Source organism: Amphibalanus amphitrite, unplaced genomic scaffold (genome assembly GCF_019059575.1).
Source record: "Amphibalanus amphitrite isolate SeventyFive unplaced genomic scaffold, NRLGWU_Aamphi_draft 001571F_arrow, whole genome shotgun sequence".
Lineage (NCBI taxonomy): Eukaryota > Metazoa > Arthropoda > Thecostraca > Balanomorpha > Balanidae > Amphibalanus > Amphibalanus amphitrite.
Window position 1 is genome coordinate 89194 of NW_024883064.1, and position 20363 is coordinate 109556.

At 49.8% G+C, this 20363-nt stretch overlaps 1 protein-coding gene across 1 annotated transcript in view; it reads right to left on the reverse strand.

Annotated features, from left to right (window-relative positions):
• Positions 1–20363, reverse strand: part of LOC122373911 — a 92137-nt gene that overhangs the window by 42099 nt on the left and 29675 nt on the right. The window contains exon 6 of the mRNA XM_043352365.1: positions 10325–10434. Coding sequence (XP_043208300.1) covers positions 10325–10434 — 110 coding nt within the window. The remainder of the gene's footprint in view (positions 1–10324; positions 10435–20363) is intronic.

Consider the following 20363-nt stretch of genomic DNA (forward strand, 5'->3'; position numbering starts at 1 on the left):
TTCAAAAAAGTTTATGAATTGGCATGAAAGTGATGTCGCTCGGTTCAGAAAGAGCGAAAACGAATATCTACCAAATTTCACCGAAAAATATTCACCGGTTTTCAAGATATTAGACTTTTACTTTTGTTTACTTTTTTGGGATCTCCGCTGTTTCTAGCGACTTTATTTTAGAAGTGCGGCGTTTGCGGCAGATGTTGCGCGCAAATAGCATATACCACCGCGTGCTACAAAACGTTTTAGTCAAACATTTCAAAATCGTTAGATATTTGCGCTGACGTCACACATTCAGCGGGGTATTCCTAAGCATTAGCCCCTCTGAATCAAAATGCTGCAATTTTGAAATTCAATATTTCCGATTTAAGGCATTTCTCGATGTTGTGAGTGCCGAAACCGGTAATTGTGAGCCAGGGACCCCATTTTGGCTATCTCAACTCAAATCTAATGTTAAGGTGGGAGGGTCCCTTTAATTAGCAATAGCAATCACGAATAAGGATGGCTGTAGCTGATGGACAAAACCAATCCCAAATAATCCCACCTGAGACCTTTTTCGGACGCAAGTTATAAACATATCACTTGCAAACGAATATTGTAGGCCTTTATGGAGGAGAGGACAGGCTATAAATGAGGGATATAAGGTAAGATGGAGCCATTCAAACTAGGTTTTCAACACTGTTCCAAGCTGCATCATCGAGAAAGACCTTATAAAACAAAAACATACGGATGTTTGGTTAACGAATTTCCTTTGGCATTGGTGGACTTCAGTCACGTCTCTGTAGACATGACAAAAAAGTCGATCAGTTGTTAGTCAAGCTCCCCAGCATGCCCCGATCATGAGTCGTTCCTCTGAGACTCGTGGAACTTTCACTCGGAGGAGCGAGCCGCACGGGCGTCATCTATTCGGCTCGACCCAGAGCTGGACGTCACAGATGGAGCCGAGTCGAAACTGGCCTCGCAGCGCTGATAGTGGCACTCGACGGAACCGAATACCAGGTTTCACAGAAAGGATGCAAGCGGTGCCATTTTTACACGTTTGGGGTCAAGCCAGAACATGTTTTAACTCGCTCCTCAAAGGAAAATTCAAGAGGAAAAAAGCCGAAATCTCCTGAACGATTTCAGCCTGTGTGTTTTACGGATGCCAGTGATGAAGGTAATTATCATTTCGTGTGATTGTCTTGCAAATTGCAATGCAATATTGGATACGCTCATAACTCGAAGTTGATGAGAAAATAAACGATCAGCTAGGGTAAATAAACAAGGGTAGCACCAAGGAAGAACCATATTATCCCTGCAGCCTGTACATACGAGTAAACGCCAACTAACAGAAGAACGCCGCATGTCTGTCGACCAGCTGAATGAGACGTCTACCGCGCCCGGCCAGACCGCATTGCATCAGCGGGCTTGGCCGCCCGGATGGCGTTGACCTCTGTGTGCTGAGATCTGTGTCATTTGCCGACGAAATGAACCAGCACCAATCTGGAACCAGATGGCTCGGTAGCCATGTGGGGGTTTCCAAAAAGTACGCGTAGTCGGAAATAGGAAGCAATCTGTAGATATTTCATATTTGTGTGCCACCAAGGGATATTTGGTTTCTGATCCTTAAATACCTAAATAAAAATAGGCGATTGGGTCATGTGCGTCACGTTTTGAGGTAAGGGTCTAACCCACGAGCCGCTGGGGGGGGGGGGGCATAAAGTTGCCCCCCTTTAAGTTTTGTGTAATATCTCCGAAACCTGATAAGATATTAAGTTTAAACTTGGTACAGCTTTAAATGAATGTCTAGGCAATATTTGAGGAATTTGTGGTGCTTGAAGCGCTTGAGATGACTTCACAGTGACGTCATAAAGTTTTGCCGTTTTCCGGTATAGAGCGTTTCTGTTGTCACTGAACATGAAACGCAACGGTAAATGAACTCAACAGCACCTGCTGTCGTCCTGACACATCTAAGTACCAATTTAACTGGTTTCTGGCCAGTTTTCGGTCCTATAATTCGGATATATCGTGAGGAGTCAAATCTATGATTCCACGCCTGACGTCACTGTGAAGGCATTTCAAATGGGATCGACACCAAATGTTAACAAAACTTTGGTTAGCTATTCAGGAACATGTGTGCAAAGTTTCGCTTCATTATCTTTACGCAATGTGACGATATTGTCGTTGAAGTAAAGGGAGGGGGTGCAACTAGTTGACCCCCCCCCCCCCCCCCCCAGGTGCTGGTGGGTGGCGCGGAGGCCAAGCTGCCGCCGGGTTAAATTGTTCATTGTTCTAGGCTACTTCAAGATGAAAAAGTCTGAGGTCATGAAAATGGCATAATTAAACGACAAGGCGTAAATGCAACATGAAATAAGATGGGAACCGTCAGCTGTTCATAATGTTTCACAAATACTGCTCCGACTCCGATCTCGGCCAGGTGATTGGTTGAGAGCTGCGCCAGCTCAGTCAGCTGTTAATCAGCAGCTGATTGCTGAACACGACCTGTCTCAGAAGACTCGGCAACACCCGACCCCGAGCTCCGCCAACGGCGCGCCTGACGTGTCACATTGGGCTAGTTGTAGACCACCAATAACTTTTCAGCGTCTAAAATTATTACCTAACATTCATTATATTTTATTTGCTAATTAGCTTATCAAATGCGGCTATCCCGTTTCTGAGTCCTGTACCTACCTCCCTGGTTTTCACGGCCATCCCCCTGACGGCAACCAGCTCCGTCTGAATCGCCTCTGCTCGGAGGCGTCTTAGCTTAGCCAGCGACGGGCCGAAGCTCGGCTAAATTGAATTCAAACTTGAGGAGGGCGTCTGGTGGCCCAAGGAGCCAGTGTTGACCCAGCCGGTCCGTCTCCCAACTGGTCTGTTTGGCGACAACACAGAGAGTGAGAGAGAGGGAAGGGATAGAGGGAGGGAAAGAGAGAGGGAGAGAGGGAGGGAAAGAGAGATGGAGAGAGAGGGAGGAAAAAAAGAGAAAGGGAGAAACGGAAGAAGACGGGGAGAGAAGGGTAGAAAGAGTAGGAAAGAGAAAAGAGAAAAAGAGGGTGGAGAGGAAGAGAAAGGGAGAAATATGATACAACCAGATCGTGAGATCTACCATAGACAACGTGAATCAGATAAGAACCATGATAAGACTCATGTTAGGTATCTATGGATCTAGGTACATACATACGTTCCTAAAAACGAACAAATTCTGAACTTCCTATTTGGAGCCACAATTCACTCTATCTTATCTTTTTATGGACATATTTAAGGTCATTCAAGAGCGTGACTACAGGGGTTTTGCCGGCCGCAATAGCGATGATAAAAAAGTAATAGGCAATCGCAAACATCTTTTGAGTCACGGTTGTAAAATCATTTTCTAAACTTCTCCAAAAGAAGAGCAAGGCATGGCTGATGTCTTTCGCTTGGAGAACACGTGTCACGTATAATGTAATTGAGCCAGCTGATCGAATATTATTTTCCATCAGGAGAATTAACCGAGGCGTATCCTGGCTGGCTGACCACTGACCAGGCCCTGGCCAGGCCCCGATGACCGGCCGCCCACGCAGGTGACCTTTAAAGCCACGAGTTGACCTCAGAGGCTTCAGCCGACAGCGGGGAAGTCCGCGAGACTCTGGCTGTCACCTGCCCGTGACAGCGACAGTTCAAACCCGTGTTTCTGCGCAGCCAAATTACATGACAGGTCAGCGTGCAGCTACACACACATTTGTCACCTCCTAGTTCTTAACACTCATTTAAATGCACACCGACACACCGAATTGTATTTTGAGTGCAGAGTTCTCTATTTCACGTAGCTCCGCTTACTTTGCATCATCAAGCCTTCATTTCCACCAAGCCATCAAAACAACACCATTCGTCAGAAACAGTTTTATTAAAAGTCTCACCAAGCATCAGAATCACCATATAATACATAGCCGATCACCGACATTTCCACTGATCGGAGAGCGGCTCATGTGTCCGCAGCCCGGTCTGACCGCGCGCCGACACCCGACACCCGATCTGACACCCGTCCGACCCTGACACCCAGCGTGACACTGACACCCTCAGCGGCGCGCAGTCGCAGAGAGCACATACTCGGCGCAGCAGCCAACAACCCAGACACAAGCGGTGCGACGACGGCGGTACGGGGCAGCCCGGCGCGCGGATGATATGAGAGCGGTCCAAGTCGCCGGCTTGAGCGGTGGTAGGTGTGGTTCATGCCTCGAGTCGGTCATGGGAAAGTAAGTTGATACAGCTTTTTGGTTGCTGGTTCCAAAATGTTTAAACCATCCCTAACGTCATGTTCGGTTGTTTTAGCGACCTTTTATCGACATTCAATAAAATATTTCATATATTTTTATTTAAACTTCAACTGCAACTGTCGTGACGTTGGTAACACATAATACAGACGGTTTCTACTTCTCAGGATGCCGTCTGATTGCCCAATGTCCATGTCCATGGCGGGGAAGTCCCAAAAGGTCAAACTTTGTTCCTTGTGCTAGCCCAACGGCTGTAGCAATAACAGTTCAGCAAATTCGGACCATCTTGCCTAGTATAACGACATACACTGCCGTTTCACTGTTTAAATATGATCATAACTGAGAGTTTTCAAGGGGAGAGCGAATTCCAAACGGTTGAGGTGATTTGGATCTGTGATTTGGATAACGGCTTAAATGGACAATCTCAGAAATTGACTTCACGTAACAAAGTGCGACTCTAGCATACCTTCGAGATCTCTATACATAAACTAGGCCAGTGTGAGAGCAAGAGGCCCAACAGCTATCAGCAGCTGATTATAGTAGCACTTGAAAAGATTTAGAGCCGGAGGGCTGGACGCCGAAGGCATGAACCAAAGATACTCATTTGGCGAAATGGGGTCAAATGTCTGCATTTGCGTCCGGCTGCATGTGTAGGTGCGTCCATGCATCATTCTACGTTTCTAGGATCAGCCAGTTTCGATGCAGAAAAGGTCGTGGATGGTAATCAATGAGGTAAGCGACTCGATACCTTTCTTTTTATGTGTGAAAATAAACTGACTTGGCGCCTTAATCATCATTAAGGCGCCAGTAATGCATCGCATGCTACACCATCAAATAAAACCTCCAACCAAACCTACAACCTGCCGAAGCGGAGTATATGACAAATGTGCACCTGCTCATGTAAGTACAGCAAGCACGATAGAACAATGTAAGCACCGATCAACACACAACAGCTGTCATTGAAAACATACCTCCTTGTGAGCAAATGAGCGCATGTCTCACCACACTTTGCGCACCCGCTAGCGTATAACCTACGTGCGCACTGCGCACCCACATCAACCAGTACAAACAGAACAGTCAGCAAGCGCCAAGTAATCCGCCTTAAGCCAAGATGCCCGCGACACAGTGTCTGGCGGCACATCCAGTGCCCGCGCCAGCGACGTCGCAAATCGTCCTCCCTCTACCTAGAATACCAAGAGCAGCCCGATCCGGCCCACTAGTCTACGCCACTCTCACTTCAGCCCGTACTAGTTCGTGCAGCAGCTCACACTGTGAAAATGATCGCGAGCACAAGAGAACCCCTTGGCCGCGGACTGGCCCACACACATGAGTAACAAGTCAATGGATATCACAAGGTGGCGGATGACCATGTCATTTCTCACTGCAGAAGACAAGCGCACTCATGCCTCTTCGCATGCAGTCTCTCTTTCTCTTTCTCTTCGCGACATAGCTTATCCTCACTCTCTTGTACAAATGCTCCACCTACTCGACACAAAGCACAGTGAATGCAAACACACACGCTCACATCGCTGAAGGCATCCTCGACAACCTGCACGTGGCGCACACGTGGGCGCACGTAGCACGTGCCGCTCACGGCGACGCGTGATGCCCGCCGCGTGTGAGGTGTGCACACAAGAACGAAAACACGCTCTCCGGTGTAAAAGTGGCTGAAAATCGCGTGCGATCAGAGACATTTCGACACCGACCCAGATCGCAACTTTTTCAGCTGAGCAGACGCCACGAACGTGAGAAGAGCTCCACTCTCGCAGGAGCTCACCCCACAAGAGGTTCCTCCCCATTATCCCCAGCATACACCTGGCACGCTCCATCTGTCCCTCTCCTGTCCGAGTGTCCGATCCATCAATAATATTCACTTCACACAGAGAAAGCGGGTCCCAACTCAAACACTAGCCCGTCTATGCGTGTGCGAATGTGAATGTCGGCTGGACCCTGGAGGAATCCGCCTCGGCGACCACCGTCCAGCCCGGCCTCGGCCAGAGGCAGAGCCTATAGCCCTCTACGGGCTGGCCTTGGGCCTGTCGTCGTCATCCTGGAAGATGTACGTCGACCAGTAGACCAGGTTGAAGAAGGCAAACACTAGCGGAAAGGTGATACGAGCGATCACGTCTATCCTTTTTGAGCGCGTCGGGAATCTGAGAAACAAGAATCGTCGGGTTAGACATGTGTCTGTAGCATTCTAAACGAAAATAACATGGTTAGTTTAGTTTATTTATGTCATAATCGACGGGAAGCCCCATTTAAGGTCAACTCCAACGATGAACCAGCATACAAGCATAAAACGCGTTTACATGTCATTTTAAATAAACTGCAACGAAAATATCCAATACAGTACAATCGCTTTAGATACTACCGATCACAAACTAACCGTTTGTTCATGCAATCCAGGTGCAAGTGCCTATGTGCAGTCTGCACTACACACATAACGTCTTGCATACTATGGTCTTCGCATAGACTAGGCGAGAGTGACCGATGACCATGCCAATCCATTGATAAACACATGCAGCAAACAATCATTCGGATCACACGAATAGTTCTGCTCCCGAAAAACGGCAACTGATATGGTGTACCGGTGTACCCGCATACGTAGTAGGTACCCTGAGGCTAATGCCTACTTTCCAGGCTGCGAACACGTGGAATAACAATAAGTCAGCTCCGATAATACGGCAGCTGGAAAATGCATAAAAACAATACAGGCGGTTATACAAGCAGCGGCATGCGTTAGCTATATTTCAAGCAGCATTAGCTATCATATAACAAACAACATTTGTCATAACACAACAGCATAAACCTTATTATTCCTGTGCAAGGTCACCATCAGATGCGCGTTTTCGGAGAGATATCTGTTTGGCACGCGTTGCCATTAGGCATTAGTCCATTAATCCAATAGTCTCGTCATTCCATTAGGGCGGGCGGTTCCATGTCAGCCATCAATGCGAGCTCAGGCGGCGCCGCCTCTGGGATAACGGTGACAAATACGGGCGGCCGAGGACGATCAGCGGCGCGCCACTCGGCGAGCAGACGCACTCGGGGCGCCCCCCCCCCCTCCTCCCCCCCACTGCGATTGATGCACCTCCACCCCCCCCCCCCGCGGCGATGAATAGCGTGTCAATGGCAGGACGTTTGTCCAGATTAGGAACAGGGACAGCTATTTTTATGCATACTGCAGTGGAGTGAGATATATCACTGTTACAATAGGCATGCATTTTCACTGCACGGTTAAAATGTCCAAATTGTCTCGTGTATCAATAAGACAGGTGCAGCGTTTCGAAGCTCATTATTGATGGGCCGCAATGCCAACATTTAATCAAAGGACTCTCTACATAACACGCAATGCTCCTATCGGTTTGCAAAAAAAAAAACTAAATATCATGCTGTTTTCTGCGATAACTGATTAAAAAAAAAAACACACACCGAAAAAATGTTACTCCCGAGATACGACCCCACAAACTCGCATAGGAGGTCGCCGTCATCTCTGACGGGGCACGTCATCGTATCGTTATCGGGACGTAACAACTCGGCGGCGACCACGGCGCGCGAGAAAAACACCTCCGCTACCGGCCCACCTCATTATTGATCTGTCTCGACCGGCCGCTCCGACCCGTCCGGTCGACAGCCGCGGTCAGCGTGTTCCCCCGGGGTTGGGCGGTGATACCGGCTCTGGCTACTGATAGACATACGGTGACCGGTGATAGGGTCGACGGCGGCAGTGCGGGGGCGGTCCACACCCGCTGGTGTCCAGACGGAACCCCCACGGACAGCGGGGACAGCGAGGGTAGCGGGGAGGAGCGGGGGTGTCGCAGCGCCGCGTGCGCACACAACGTGTCATCGACCATATATTGGTGCCGATTTCAGGTAATTGGGAAACCGAAAAACGAAACCCATGTAAGCAAAAAAAAAAAAAACATTAAATATGGCAAGAGACAGAAGAGAAGAGTATCGGAGTAGAGAGTACATACTACATACATACCAGATCCGAGTAACCGGATATGGTGGGTAGCTAAATTCTTCACAATTTGACAGTATTCGCGCAGTTCAAACCAAATCACCACGTGAATAAGAAAACACAATGCGCCACGACAAACTCAGTCCAAAAGTAGACACACACGCCTTGCAAAAGAAGAATCCAATGCCCGAAATTCACCCACGAGATTCGTTCAGCTATTCATCGGGCGTGGTGCATCAATCCCACTTTTTTACCGCCAAAGCCGGCCGTCCAAGAATAGCCGGCTCTCGCGTCAGTTTTGGGACGCCCATCGCATACAGTGTGCCTACGTTACGGCCGATCGGAGACTCATTGAAACCCCGCTCAGAGCGTGTGGTGACCGGAGCTGGCGGCCGCGTCCGACCGACACCGCAGCGACAGATTGACGGGCCGCCGCCCACCGCCCAAAACCGGCTCCATCGGCCATCGCCCAAAAACCCTCTGCCCACCGCCCCAAACCCACCGGCAAACATCTACCGACCGTCTGCCGCCCACCGTTCTCTGCTCTCTGCTCACCGCCCACCGTTCACTGCCCACCGCGCGGTCGCCGTCCACCGGTCATCGCTCTCCGCTGTCCGCCCTCCACCGCGCAATGCACTGGACGTTCTAGGACAGTTACTTTTACCAAGTACCTGGGACACGTGAAGTTCAGGAATGCCATGCCATGCCATGGTGAATTGATGGGGGAGGAAATAAATTTCACATAACAACCGTTCGTATGTGCTTCATTTTACAATATGCAAGAATCTATGCAACATTAAATCCGATTACTCTGTATCAATACAGTGTATTGCATCGCGGAGATCCATAAAATACGCACGTATCACATAAACTACCTCGATTGTTTCGAATATTAAACTCAGTCAAATTTCCTTATTATTATTATTCTTAATGGTTACCTACATATCGAAGACGTAGCCCAAAGACCGAAGAGACAGACCAGGCAGAGCCCAGAGGTAGAGGTAGTATTCCGATCCATGGTGTTTACATTCACGGATAAAAAACGAGCTCATCTGCGCTAGGCACATTTGTCTCTTTCTTCTCATTTGACAGCCTCAGGATCAAGTATGGACGGGACTGGAAAAGAGAGATATGCGTGAGCCAAGATGGCATTTGTGCTTTCTTCATCCAATTGATATCGTTTGAGCAGTTCCGCTACCGGAGGGTTTAAGAATATCTGGAACACTGATGGAAAAAGCCAATAAGGGATTTGCATCAGTTGCATCACAAATGTTCCAAATATAAAGAGCCAGTTGGTATGAAATTCAAGAACGCGCGGCGTCGAATTTGTGGTGGATAGACTGTGCCGCAAAGCACCCAAGTGTTGCGGTACAGCCTACCCTCCAGAGCCTGCCGCATATATACAGTCTGCAAGCTTAAACCATCCCACGCCGAAAAAAAAACTTGGCGAATTTCTGCAGCTGGATAAAACAAAGCGGGAGGGAGAGCAAAGTATTCCAGCTATCACGTGGCAAATAAAACTGTCCCAGCAATTGACAAAGTTGTTTGACCCATACGATGTGAATAGGGGCTCATTTCCCGCAAGGAATAACACTTAACTTGAACACGTTTATGCACACAAAAGTCGCGCATTTGGTACAAATAATGAGGTGGCTGGGGCCGTTCGACCACGTTCAGGCCCGATCAGAGCTGTGTTTGACAGTTTTGGGAAGTTCTCAGGAGGCCTGAAAGGAGTCCAGTCAAACTGAGACGGCCGGTGAATACCCTGCCGCCGCGAGCACGTCCAGAACGCCAGCTTACCTGAGTGCTCTTCTACAAACTAGTTTAGGAAGTTCATTTTAGATGTATTGCCGCCTATACCGGGCCTCAAACATGTCAAAGGGTCACCGCGCGCACAGGAGCTCTTGATAAGTTGAAATCCGAACAAACTGAGATATCGTGGCTGCTTGCAAAATCATCTGTCGTTAAACTTGTGAGTAGAAGAAAACCATCGAACAACATGCACCACATAACAGATTACGGGCACACTGCCACCTTAAACCATATGTGCACTGTGCAATGTGCATTACGCGTGCACCTTACATGCATCGGGACTCGGCATGCAGCATCATCAATTGCTTTTCCGTGAACCACTTACTTTGAGAGCCAGCTTTGGCAGCAGCCCTGCTTTTTCCCCACTTGCATGTGGATCTCGCAGTGTCGCGCGCCCTTGTCGAATCGCCTCTCTCCTCGATGCATTAGAGGTTTCTGAAACAAATGTTCATTTTAACAGACTCCTCTCAATTAATACTCCGGCGTTGTGATTGGTAGTTTCCGCACCGCGTAAAATAACCAGCCGACGCCCAAACAGTATGAAAAGTTGTTTTGAAGGGAAGCTGGCTCGCACGACTTAAGACAAAGCAATCCTAATTGAGTAAAAGCAATGAATATACATAGAATGAGTGGCACGACCTAGTGAGTGATTGAAGGACCAGTCAGCTGAACTATTTATCGGTAACCTAATTCACGAGCCGGAGGATTGAAAAGTGAACGCTGAATAATTGAGCAAAAAGAACAAAAGGAGCTGTGTGGGCCACTTCGCTGGCAACACTAGGGCCATTCGAAATATGTGAACATGTGCACTGATCAAAGCTGCTGGTGTCGCAGCGAAAATGCCGCTGTCAGCCGCGCGAACTTCAATGACGTGATGGAAAACGTCTGTAATGGCCCGTTATCCCGCCCCGAGCCGCCCTCGGTTGTTTGTTGTATCCCGGCGTAACCCAATCGGGTGCTGATGCAATTACCTCGGCCGGCCTGTCCGACTCCGGGCGGGCTACCAGAACGGAGCGCAGCCCTAACTTTATCATCCAATGATACGCTCAAACTTCACGCAGATAGGATTTGTGCCAAAAAAGAATGATGCAAAAAAGCAAACGATTTGGAAGCTGAACAAATCATGCGTGCAATTTCTTCCATGAGACGGCAGGTGACCAATTTTAACCGAATACTAGCGAACATCTTTGGCGCACAAGTCAAATATGAGTCAAACGGCCCATCTCACATATTCCCATCCGACAGCGCAACTGACACATAAAAACGGCTCTATTGAATCTGCGACAACTCAGACGAGCTGCAAAACATCCAGAAGATCCGCCCAACGAAGCTGGAAAACAAACATGTAAAACTGCACGGAAAATCTCAAAACAAGTTGCGCCGACTGAAACACAGCGCTGCTTATGTTAGTGAGATGTTAGTGAGTGAGACACACTTTGGGTAGAGTATTCAGTGTCTGGGGGCAAAGATTAGGTCAGAACCATCACAGCTCTCCAAATTACAGTGCAGACGGTGACCGGAAGTGCCACTGACGCGTGCCAGACGCATACGGCGGCAATCTGCCAACCGGGTCATGTGGGCAGAGCTCTCCTCACGGCCGTTTCACCAGTGCGGTAAGCAGGTCAGGGTCATCGCGCGCGTCCGTCGTCTCCCCGGCCACCGATCGTCGGCCACTAACGTTGATTAGCGTGTCCTCCGATCAACTCCTCTCCCTGTTTGGCTGTGAAAGGCCGTCAACACCCGGGTTTATCTTCGCCTCCAGCTCTGTGCGAGCCACCGCTTCGTCAAACCCGGGTGGACGACGAGGGTCGTTTGGGAACAAAGGACAGGACGGTGATGATGGGGATGGTGGGTGGGCAAACACTCCGCGCACCCCTTGTACACCGCGGCTCGGCTCACACTGCGCGTGTTATCGGCCGACCACGGCGGGGCCGCCGCGGTTCTGTTTGTTCTTCTCCACCCTTCTCGTTATCGCCCCCCCCCCCCTCCCCCTCCCCCTTCCCTGGACCCCACTGGCTCGGTGTCGCGTCGTGTCACGTCGGCCCGCTAATCACGATTCAACGTCCCGTTAATGCTTGATTAGCGTGTCCTCCGATCAACTCCTCTCCCTGTTTGGCTGTGAAAGGCCGTCAACACCCGGGTTTATCTTCGCCTCCAGCTCTGTGCGAGCCACCGCCAAACACCCCAAAGGAACCAAGGGTATGTGTATTCATACTAGATTATGCGCGCGTGTCCCGTTCACAGGGTTCACAGGCGGTACCTGTCAGCACGTGGGTTCCACGGCTCGGGTCCTGTAGGTACTCCGCCACACACGATGGGGGCCGGACCGGACACTGGGCCGCCTGTGGCCGCAGCCGCCGGAAACCGCGCCAAGTCGTGCCGACTGAGCGCGTCGGCCGCGCCGTTCTCTTTCGTTGCCACGTACTCGACGGATACAGCGAACTCATGGAACGCCGTCCAGAACAGGGGCTGACGCAGCAGCGCTATAATCAGTGGCGACCCCGACCATCCCCTCCCCCAGACCCCCACCACCCCCATGTTATCGGACCGGATCAGCACGCGGTGCCCGCCCCATCTCTCTCCCCACACCAAACATGCCACCATGACGGGGATGAGCTCCAGCCACGTCATGGATGGCGCGGCGTCACACTGCCGCTCGCGGGGCCACTCCATCATCCACCATTCGTCTCCGTGCCACGCCCCCATCCCCCGACGTGAGCTGTCCGTGTTCATCACAATACAGTGGTCGTACTCGCCCGGTGGCGGGGGGGGGGGGGGGGAATGCCGTACCACATCGGCAAAAAGTGGCCCACCACCGTAAAACCGCCCGTACATCGGCCGTGATCCGCACCCGGCGGTTCGGTCCGCTAACAGAGTGCGCCGCATCTAGCAGGCGTCTAGTGAACGCCCTCCCCGGCGGGACGTACTTGCTGGCGTGCACGAGGCGTCCCACCACCGACAGCAGTTCCCGCTGTGTGCATTTCTGTCGCCCGAGCAGTGTCTTTAGTAACTCCTGGGTGCCCACTAGCTTGGCGTCTGGCAACGCTAGGGTGTCTAGGGTGTTTCTGTGTCTATCACAACCCGAGAAGCTCCATCCGTGTTGATGGCGGGGCGCGTTTCCGCTCGGCCAGCGGCACGCCCACTTCCGCACAAATGTCTCGCAGTCTCACATACGCTACGTCGGCACTGTCCGATACTCCGCGCCCTACCCCGAAGAAGTCATCTAAATAATTGCGTATATACACGTCCGATGTCTGATCCTGGAACACATAGGCGCAAGCATGTGGCAAAATCATTGAAAACCCATGGACTGCTTCTAGCCTCAATGGCAGACAAACCTGGTAGTATAGTAAACCGTCCCAACAGAACCCCAGTAGCGCCCACTGGCCGGGCCGGACAGGTATAAGTTTGAATGCATTTTTAACATCGGTCTTGAACAGCAAGGTCCCGGCGCCTCCAGCTAGGAGAATCGACCGCACGGCCTCGTCGAATGATGTGTACGTCACACGAAACTCGTCTGGGTCTAACCCGGCGTTGACCCCGACATCTCTCGACTGTGATAGATCTAAAATGAGCCGCACTTCGCCATTAGGTTTATCGCGCGCACTCAACGGGTTCACTATCATGTTCGGCAGCGGTGCAGAGCATGGAACGGTCCCCGTGTCGTACCGTCCGCGACCTCTCGCCGAATGGCTGCCGTCACCCCAGCACGGCGCCGTTCGGCGGACTGATTGTTTTTCGCGAAACGGCCCCGCGCCGCACCGCGGTATCCAATGTCAGCCCCGTGCCGGAACCGCCCAACGACAGTTTCTCTGGCATCGACCATTGTCCACAGCCTGTCGCTTGGCTTCCACCCTTCTGCACTGTCGACGGCGTAGGATCATGCACGAGTCTAATTATGAATACGCCCCCGAAGTCACGCCTAGGATCGCAGTACCACAGCCTGCCGTGCCGGGCTATCTGCTGTTTGCACTTGCCTGACCGGCCCGTCGCGCCGGCGCCGCGGTGTGCGTTATGAGTCACTCGAGGTCGTCTTTCCGCGCGTCCGCCCGCTCGGCCGCACGTTCCCTTATCCATGTCGGGGGTTCCTGTGCACACGGCATATACGGATCAGGTCACACCCGTCGGCCGTGGCCATGACACGACGGGGACCACAGATGCTGGCCTCTCTAGGCGCACGGTGTCGTGGTCAGCTAGGTACCCGCCCCTCTCCGTCACGCCCACTACTATAGCGCCCGTCGAACGGTCCCCCCCCCCCTATCCCGTCTCCTCGTGGCCGTTCTACCTAGATCCTTCCCCCCCCCCCCCCGCAGCCTATCGCTGCGCCCACCTGCCATCATGCGTCCGTCTCCTGTCGCTCCGTTGATGTTGTCCTGTTATTCCGTACACCAAACCGAGCACTTATATCGCATTCGTCGCGCGCGCCGCGCGAGAAACACTCCGCGCACCCCTTGTACACCGCGGCTCGGCTCACACTGCGCGTGTTATCGGCCGACCACGGCGGGGCCGCCGCGGTTCTGTTTGTTCTTCTCCACCCTTCTCGTTATCGCCCCCCCCCTCCCCCTCCCCCTTCCCTGGACCCCACTGGCTCGGTGTCGCGTCGTGTCACGTCGGCCCGCTAATCACGATTCAACGTCCCGTTAATGCTTGACAAACAGCTGATTACCGCCTAATGACCGGATAACGGCCGCCGCTCAGCGACTGTCAGCGGGGGAGGGGGGAGGGGACGGACGGGAGACTAGCTGACCGTGATTGGGCTCAGGGTGATGGCAGTGAAGGACGGTGAGGGAGAAGGCGGCTGGATCGGAGCGGGACAGTGTTCAAGGATTTCCACTAAGCCAGTGATTGGGGCGGTCAATGGTCAAAGGCCATCCCGACCCGACGGTAAAGGGTTATTGAATGCAGCATACCTTTGTAAAGTATAGACCTTCTTGCGGATGAACCCTCTGAACCTAGTGATCATTCCATTTCTCTAACTGTGAGACGCTGCAGTATAGCGCACCCAGAGAGGGACTCTGTAAATCACCCACGGAGCCAGTCTGTCTCAGTGTCCAGAGCACAGTTTTGAGCCCCGGCGGAAACGAGTCAGCCGACACGTCTCTCAAGTGTCAGCAGCCAGAAGCCGCCGCCAACAGGCCCGTCCGGCGGCCGGCAGGAAGGGCAGTCGACATCCAACACTGACAAGACTGAGGCGCAGTGGGCGAGAGTCCATTCCGTGACCTTATGCATACGCGATGGAAGTTTTAGCTCACTTGACCCCCGTCACCCGCAGACAAACCACGGAAGGAGTCCGCTGGTGCAGCTCGGTATGCCAGTGACGGCAGTGTCAGCGAGAGAATGCACATTGCACAATTACAGAGTTGAAAAAGGATTTAAATGTTACGGACAAACAGCCACAGGACTGAAAACGAAAAAAAACTTTGCATCACGTAGCTTATGCTCGTGATCCGCATTACGAATTACTCGCATTATTACGAATTACTCGAGGCGTAGGTAGGTCAGGGTTGCATCATTTTCGGTAGTCAGAGCCTGGATGAAATGAAGAACGCCTCGGCTGAGGTCCACGAGGATGGCACCTGTATTTTTAGCGTGCCAAGGGCGCATACAAACTCGTAAGGAGGGCCGAAGACAATTCGTCAGCAAACATAAACAGCGCCTGCATCTCTGGACATGGCTGCTGACGCACGAACGTTGTCATTAGCGAAAAATAACAGCAATACCTTCTTTTCTTTCAAAACACTGTAGATCATTCAAGACAGGGTAAACATGCCTAAATAAACGTGAGGCGATGGAAGATATATCGGCAACAGCGTTTATCATATTCTTACACACTAAAGCTTTCCTCAAACTAGTCTGCCATGTTTAGAGGTCGTCCGCTGAGGTACAGTTCAAAGCATGCAATAAAGCTGTACTCGTATTGTGTGAATATATGTATAACGATGTAACAGCATAAACAATAGAGCAGATTGCACGGTAGAATACACATCGGAAACACTTAAGAAAAAAATATCCAAACTCAAATAAATTTAGGTATCAAACAAATTTGATCTATGAGTATAAATCACACACACTGAATGCGAAAGGCTTCTTCAGCTTTGGCGCCCCACAAAAGTTGATCATTTTCCATTCGGCGGCGTTTTCGTTCTCTGGGGACTCTGGGCAGGCTGGCGTCCTGTGACAAATCATTGATCAGCGGTGCCGGGTGGCTGTTTTTCTCCGCCTCTCTCGGAGACATTCAACGACCCAGATCAATCCTCTCGACCTACCAGCGGCGCTCGTAACGCGCTCTAAAGTGGGCGTCGAGAGCCTGCCAGACACCGCCAGCAGAGCGCGACGACATCAGCCGTACACACCATCAAAATGAACACGAGAAACAACTGACTCCGTGTCACTGGATGCACCACTTGCGTGACATGTGAGAGCATCGATAAAAATATGAGACGGAGAACTACTAACGAGCGTTACCGTGGCAACGGCAGCAACGGCGGTAACGTCGGTTATCCCCCACGCTGACGCAGTATCATTAGCGAGAGAGACCGTCCAAGATTGTGCTCGAGACATTTTCAGCGCTCCAGTGTCTATTTCGGACAGAACTTACAGAGTATCTTCAATAGCACGCCTGTAGCGAGCACTTCGCCGTAATATCGCGTGCGCGTATTCTAAAACTATCGCTAATGAATTCCATCCGGCGCAATTTAGTAGGGGCGGCCGGCGGCTGCGGAGAACTGTTCAGCAGCGTGGGCGAGGCGGGGGAGGCGATAGGAGCCGTTCAGACGACGGCCAGCCTGGACGGACCGCCCCGGGCTCCCCGGTCAGGGGGTGAGGAGGGAACGGGGGGGGGGGGTCTGACGTCACAAACCACGGATCATAGCAAGCATACAGTGCACCATTGGGGTGGTTCAATAAACAATATATGCTGTAAGTTCGGTGCATAATACCTACATCGGCTTTGATAACGGGGGCATTCCACGATAGATCGTACAGGGTGGGGCAGCATAATCGGGAATGCTTTTTGGGCTCTGGTCATGAGTAGGCATGGCATTATTTTGATAAATTATATCATGGCAATGAAACGCCCAAAAGTTGTGCATCATCTGACATGACTACATCCATGAGCATGCAACTTCCTGGAAAAGAGCAGCAAAATAGTTCGACGGTGCTCCAAGTGCTTTGCGCGCGCCCATAGACACTAATGTTAAACGAGTAAAACAAGAACATTTTGTTTAAAACAATGCCATTCCACGTAAAGGTTGCTGCCGCTGGACAGGTCAACGTGTTATCACGGACGATAAGGATTGTGTGGGGATACTTAGGACAAAAAGTTAACGTAATCGTCGTAAAATAACTCTTAGCAGAGGACATACAAGATGACTCACTTGAATATAAGGAAGAAGCTCTTGAGCATATTAAAAAGAAACAATGTTCAAAACTTCAGCGACCAAAAATCTTATCACCGACTGGAATACGATAAAAAAGAATGGCATGCCATATAGGGGATTGTATCGAGAATATTGCAGCGGTCATGCAAAGTAAACATCCTGTTGAGGTGATGGACCTATGGGTGGTCTTCAAGGGAGGTGCACGTGGTGCACCCTACCTACTTCATCGAGCCCGGATAAAACGAGCACCTCTGGTAAATACATCCACACTCTGGCAGACTCACGTGGAGTCGTCGGAAGAGAGGATCACTGACGGTCCAGATCACGTCTTACGAGGACTCTGTCCGTGCTGGTACTGCAGTGAGGACGACATGTTATTGTGTAGGGCACCTCCACCTGAGATGAACCAAAAACTTCTGGTCCTTCAACTCCGCCGATTTAAATCCGACCAAATTCTTTATATGGAGCGTTTTTTGGTAGAAGTTTAATGAACAACTTATCATCAGTAAAAACGGTCTTCAGTGCAAGGTACGAAGCTGATGGGCGATCATGGACAAGCAGGAGGCTGCACGTGCATGCGCGTGCTTTTGGACCCGCCTTGAGAAGGTCATCGACGCGAAGGGCGGTTAAATAGGATGAGGGATAGGTAAAAGGTGACCGATTGATGGGATGTTGTTAAAATAGTGCTTGGAGCTATATTTTTAAATTCATGACCAAATAATCCCGTTTGATATTTATTCCCGATTATGCTGCCCCACCCTGTACATACCAGGCCCGTCACCCTCATCTCTCAGATTTTAATGAAAATCGGTCTTAGGGGTAATCATAGGCCCCAAAGACGCCTGGCAAAATATCAGACTTCTCAGATCAAAACTTTTTGAGTTATATTGCATTACATTTTTTAACTTCGGTATGTAACGGTGAGTTTGATGGCCTATAACTAAAAAACGGGTTAAGCAACCAACAAAAAGTAAACAACACTAAGCTTGCGATGAATCAAAAATTAATATAACTATTTAAAAATTCCAAAGAAAAAATTTCATTGTTGAGCAAAAACCTTAATCTTTTTTCATTTGCCTCTAATGACTTTTGGGACCAAATTTTTTCGCATTTTTATTTATTCAAAATAAACTTCATGTCATTGCAAATCGACATGCAAAAAATTAGAAAGGTGTTCTTTCTATAAGTTCCTCATTTTCCCGCAAACAAAATGGGTTTCGGAGGGGTTGATACGACCCCAGCACGCCGTTTCGCTTCTAATAGAGCTAGAGCCTCGCGGAAAAAACGAGCGTGTGTGCCGTTACAAGTCGCAGCGATTGGTACCCGATTTTAAGGTCTCAGATTAACCGGTAGCGTCTGAGGTCAGGTCACGTGACTGAAGTTACGGGTTCGGTTTTTAGTAAATAACTTCGCAAAAAATGGCCGCAGAGCCGCGATTTTGGCATCATTGTGTTCGCCTAGCTCAGGTGCATCGAATGGTATACTTTTTGCTAGGGTGAGGTCAACTTAAGTAGTTGACCTCGGGTCAAGGCCAGGTCAGAGCTCCTCAGGTCACGAAGCTGGGCAAAGGGTATCATATGGCATATCATTCGATTCGGAAGGTCTTCCCGAGTCCATTGGTGGCTTTCCCGACTCCCTAGCTGCATTTGATCGGGAGTTATTGACGAAAAACTCGTACGACCCTAGTGACGTCATAAATGACGTCACGCAAGGTTAACAATGCAAAAGTAAAGCATTGGACTTTGCGAGGAGTGCATGAAATCACGATACCATGTACGTGGAATAGTTTTAGATCATTCTCGGCACCAAAATAACAGTTTTTATATTTCCCCATTGATTTATAACACTGATGTCACGTGACCGACCTGAACTCATGTAACCTTGAAAAATTCCTTGATATACAAGTTGTGAGACCTCTGGAGGACACCATGTATGCGTCCTGTAACTTTTATCTCGGGCAGCTATGGTCATTGGCGTCCAAAACAATGTCAGAACCAAACAGCCTTTTTCACCCTCGCGCTTATAGGAAAGAGGGTTGGATGAACCCTCTTTTCACTTTTTTCAGATGACTCAGACTTAAATTGAAATTTCAGTAACCCGTGATGTCACTAGGCAGCTTTACCACGCCATTTGTAAGCTCCCCTCCCGAAATCACTATTCGAAACCGTTATCGTGACGTAAAATAAATACATTTATAGAAAGAACACCTTCCTAATTTTTTGCATACTTCTTAACAATGAGCCAAATATTTTTTTAAAGAAATAAAAATTCAAAAAAATTTGGTCCCAAAGCTAAAAAAATACAAATGAAAGAAAACTCGATATGTCATATCAAAAATAGCGTATTTTTCGAAATTTCAAAAATACATATTAATCATTGTTTCATTGCAAGTTCAATGTTATATAACATTTGGCATTTGAATAATCCGTCTTAGAGTTACAGCCCGCCAAACTTAGCGCTGCAAAGCAAGATCCAAAAAATGTTATACACCATAACTCAAAAAATACTTATCTGATAAGCCTGAAATTGTTACAGATGGATTCAGAGCCCCTGATTACCCCTGAGACCAATTCTCGTCAAATTCCGAGAGATGAGGGTGTCAAATTGGAAAAAAGTGGTACGATCTATCGTGGAATGCCCCAACGAGGTCAGTGTGAGATAGGTACTCAACCACAGCGTTACGCGAAGATTGCAACGCATAGGAATATAACAATGAGATACTCTGATGAACCGCAGCCCAATATCTGCGCAAATGTATGGCATGAATTACCCTCCCCCATTTCTAGACTGTCCGAGAAACTCAATCGCCTGGCCAAATGACTACTGATTCCAAGTTTTCATATTCTCTGAGATACTTTACGATGGAAACGCATTGCCCTCTAAGCCACTCTTCAGTTAACTCAACTGCGTCTTGTCCGAAAATTTGTAGCCGGCACTGCTCGCGTGTATTTTACGGTTATGCTTTCGGCAGTGTGAGCAGCAATG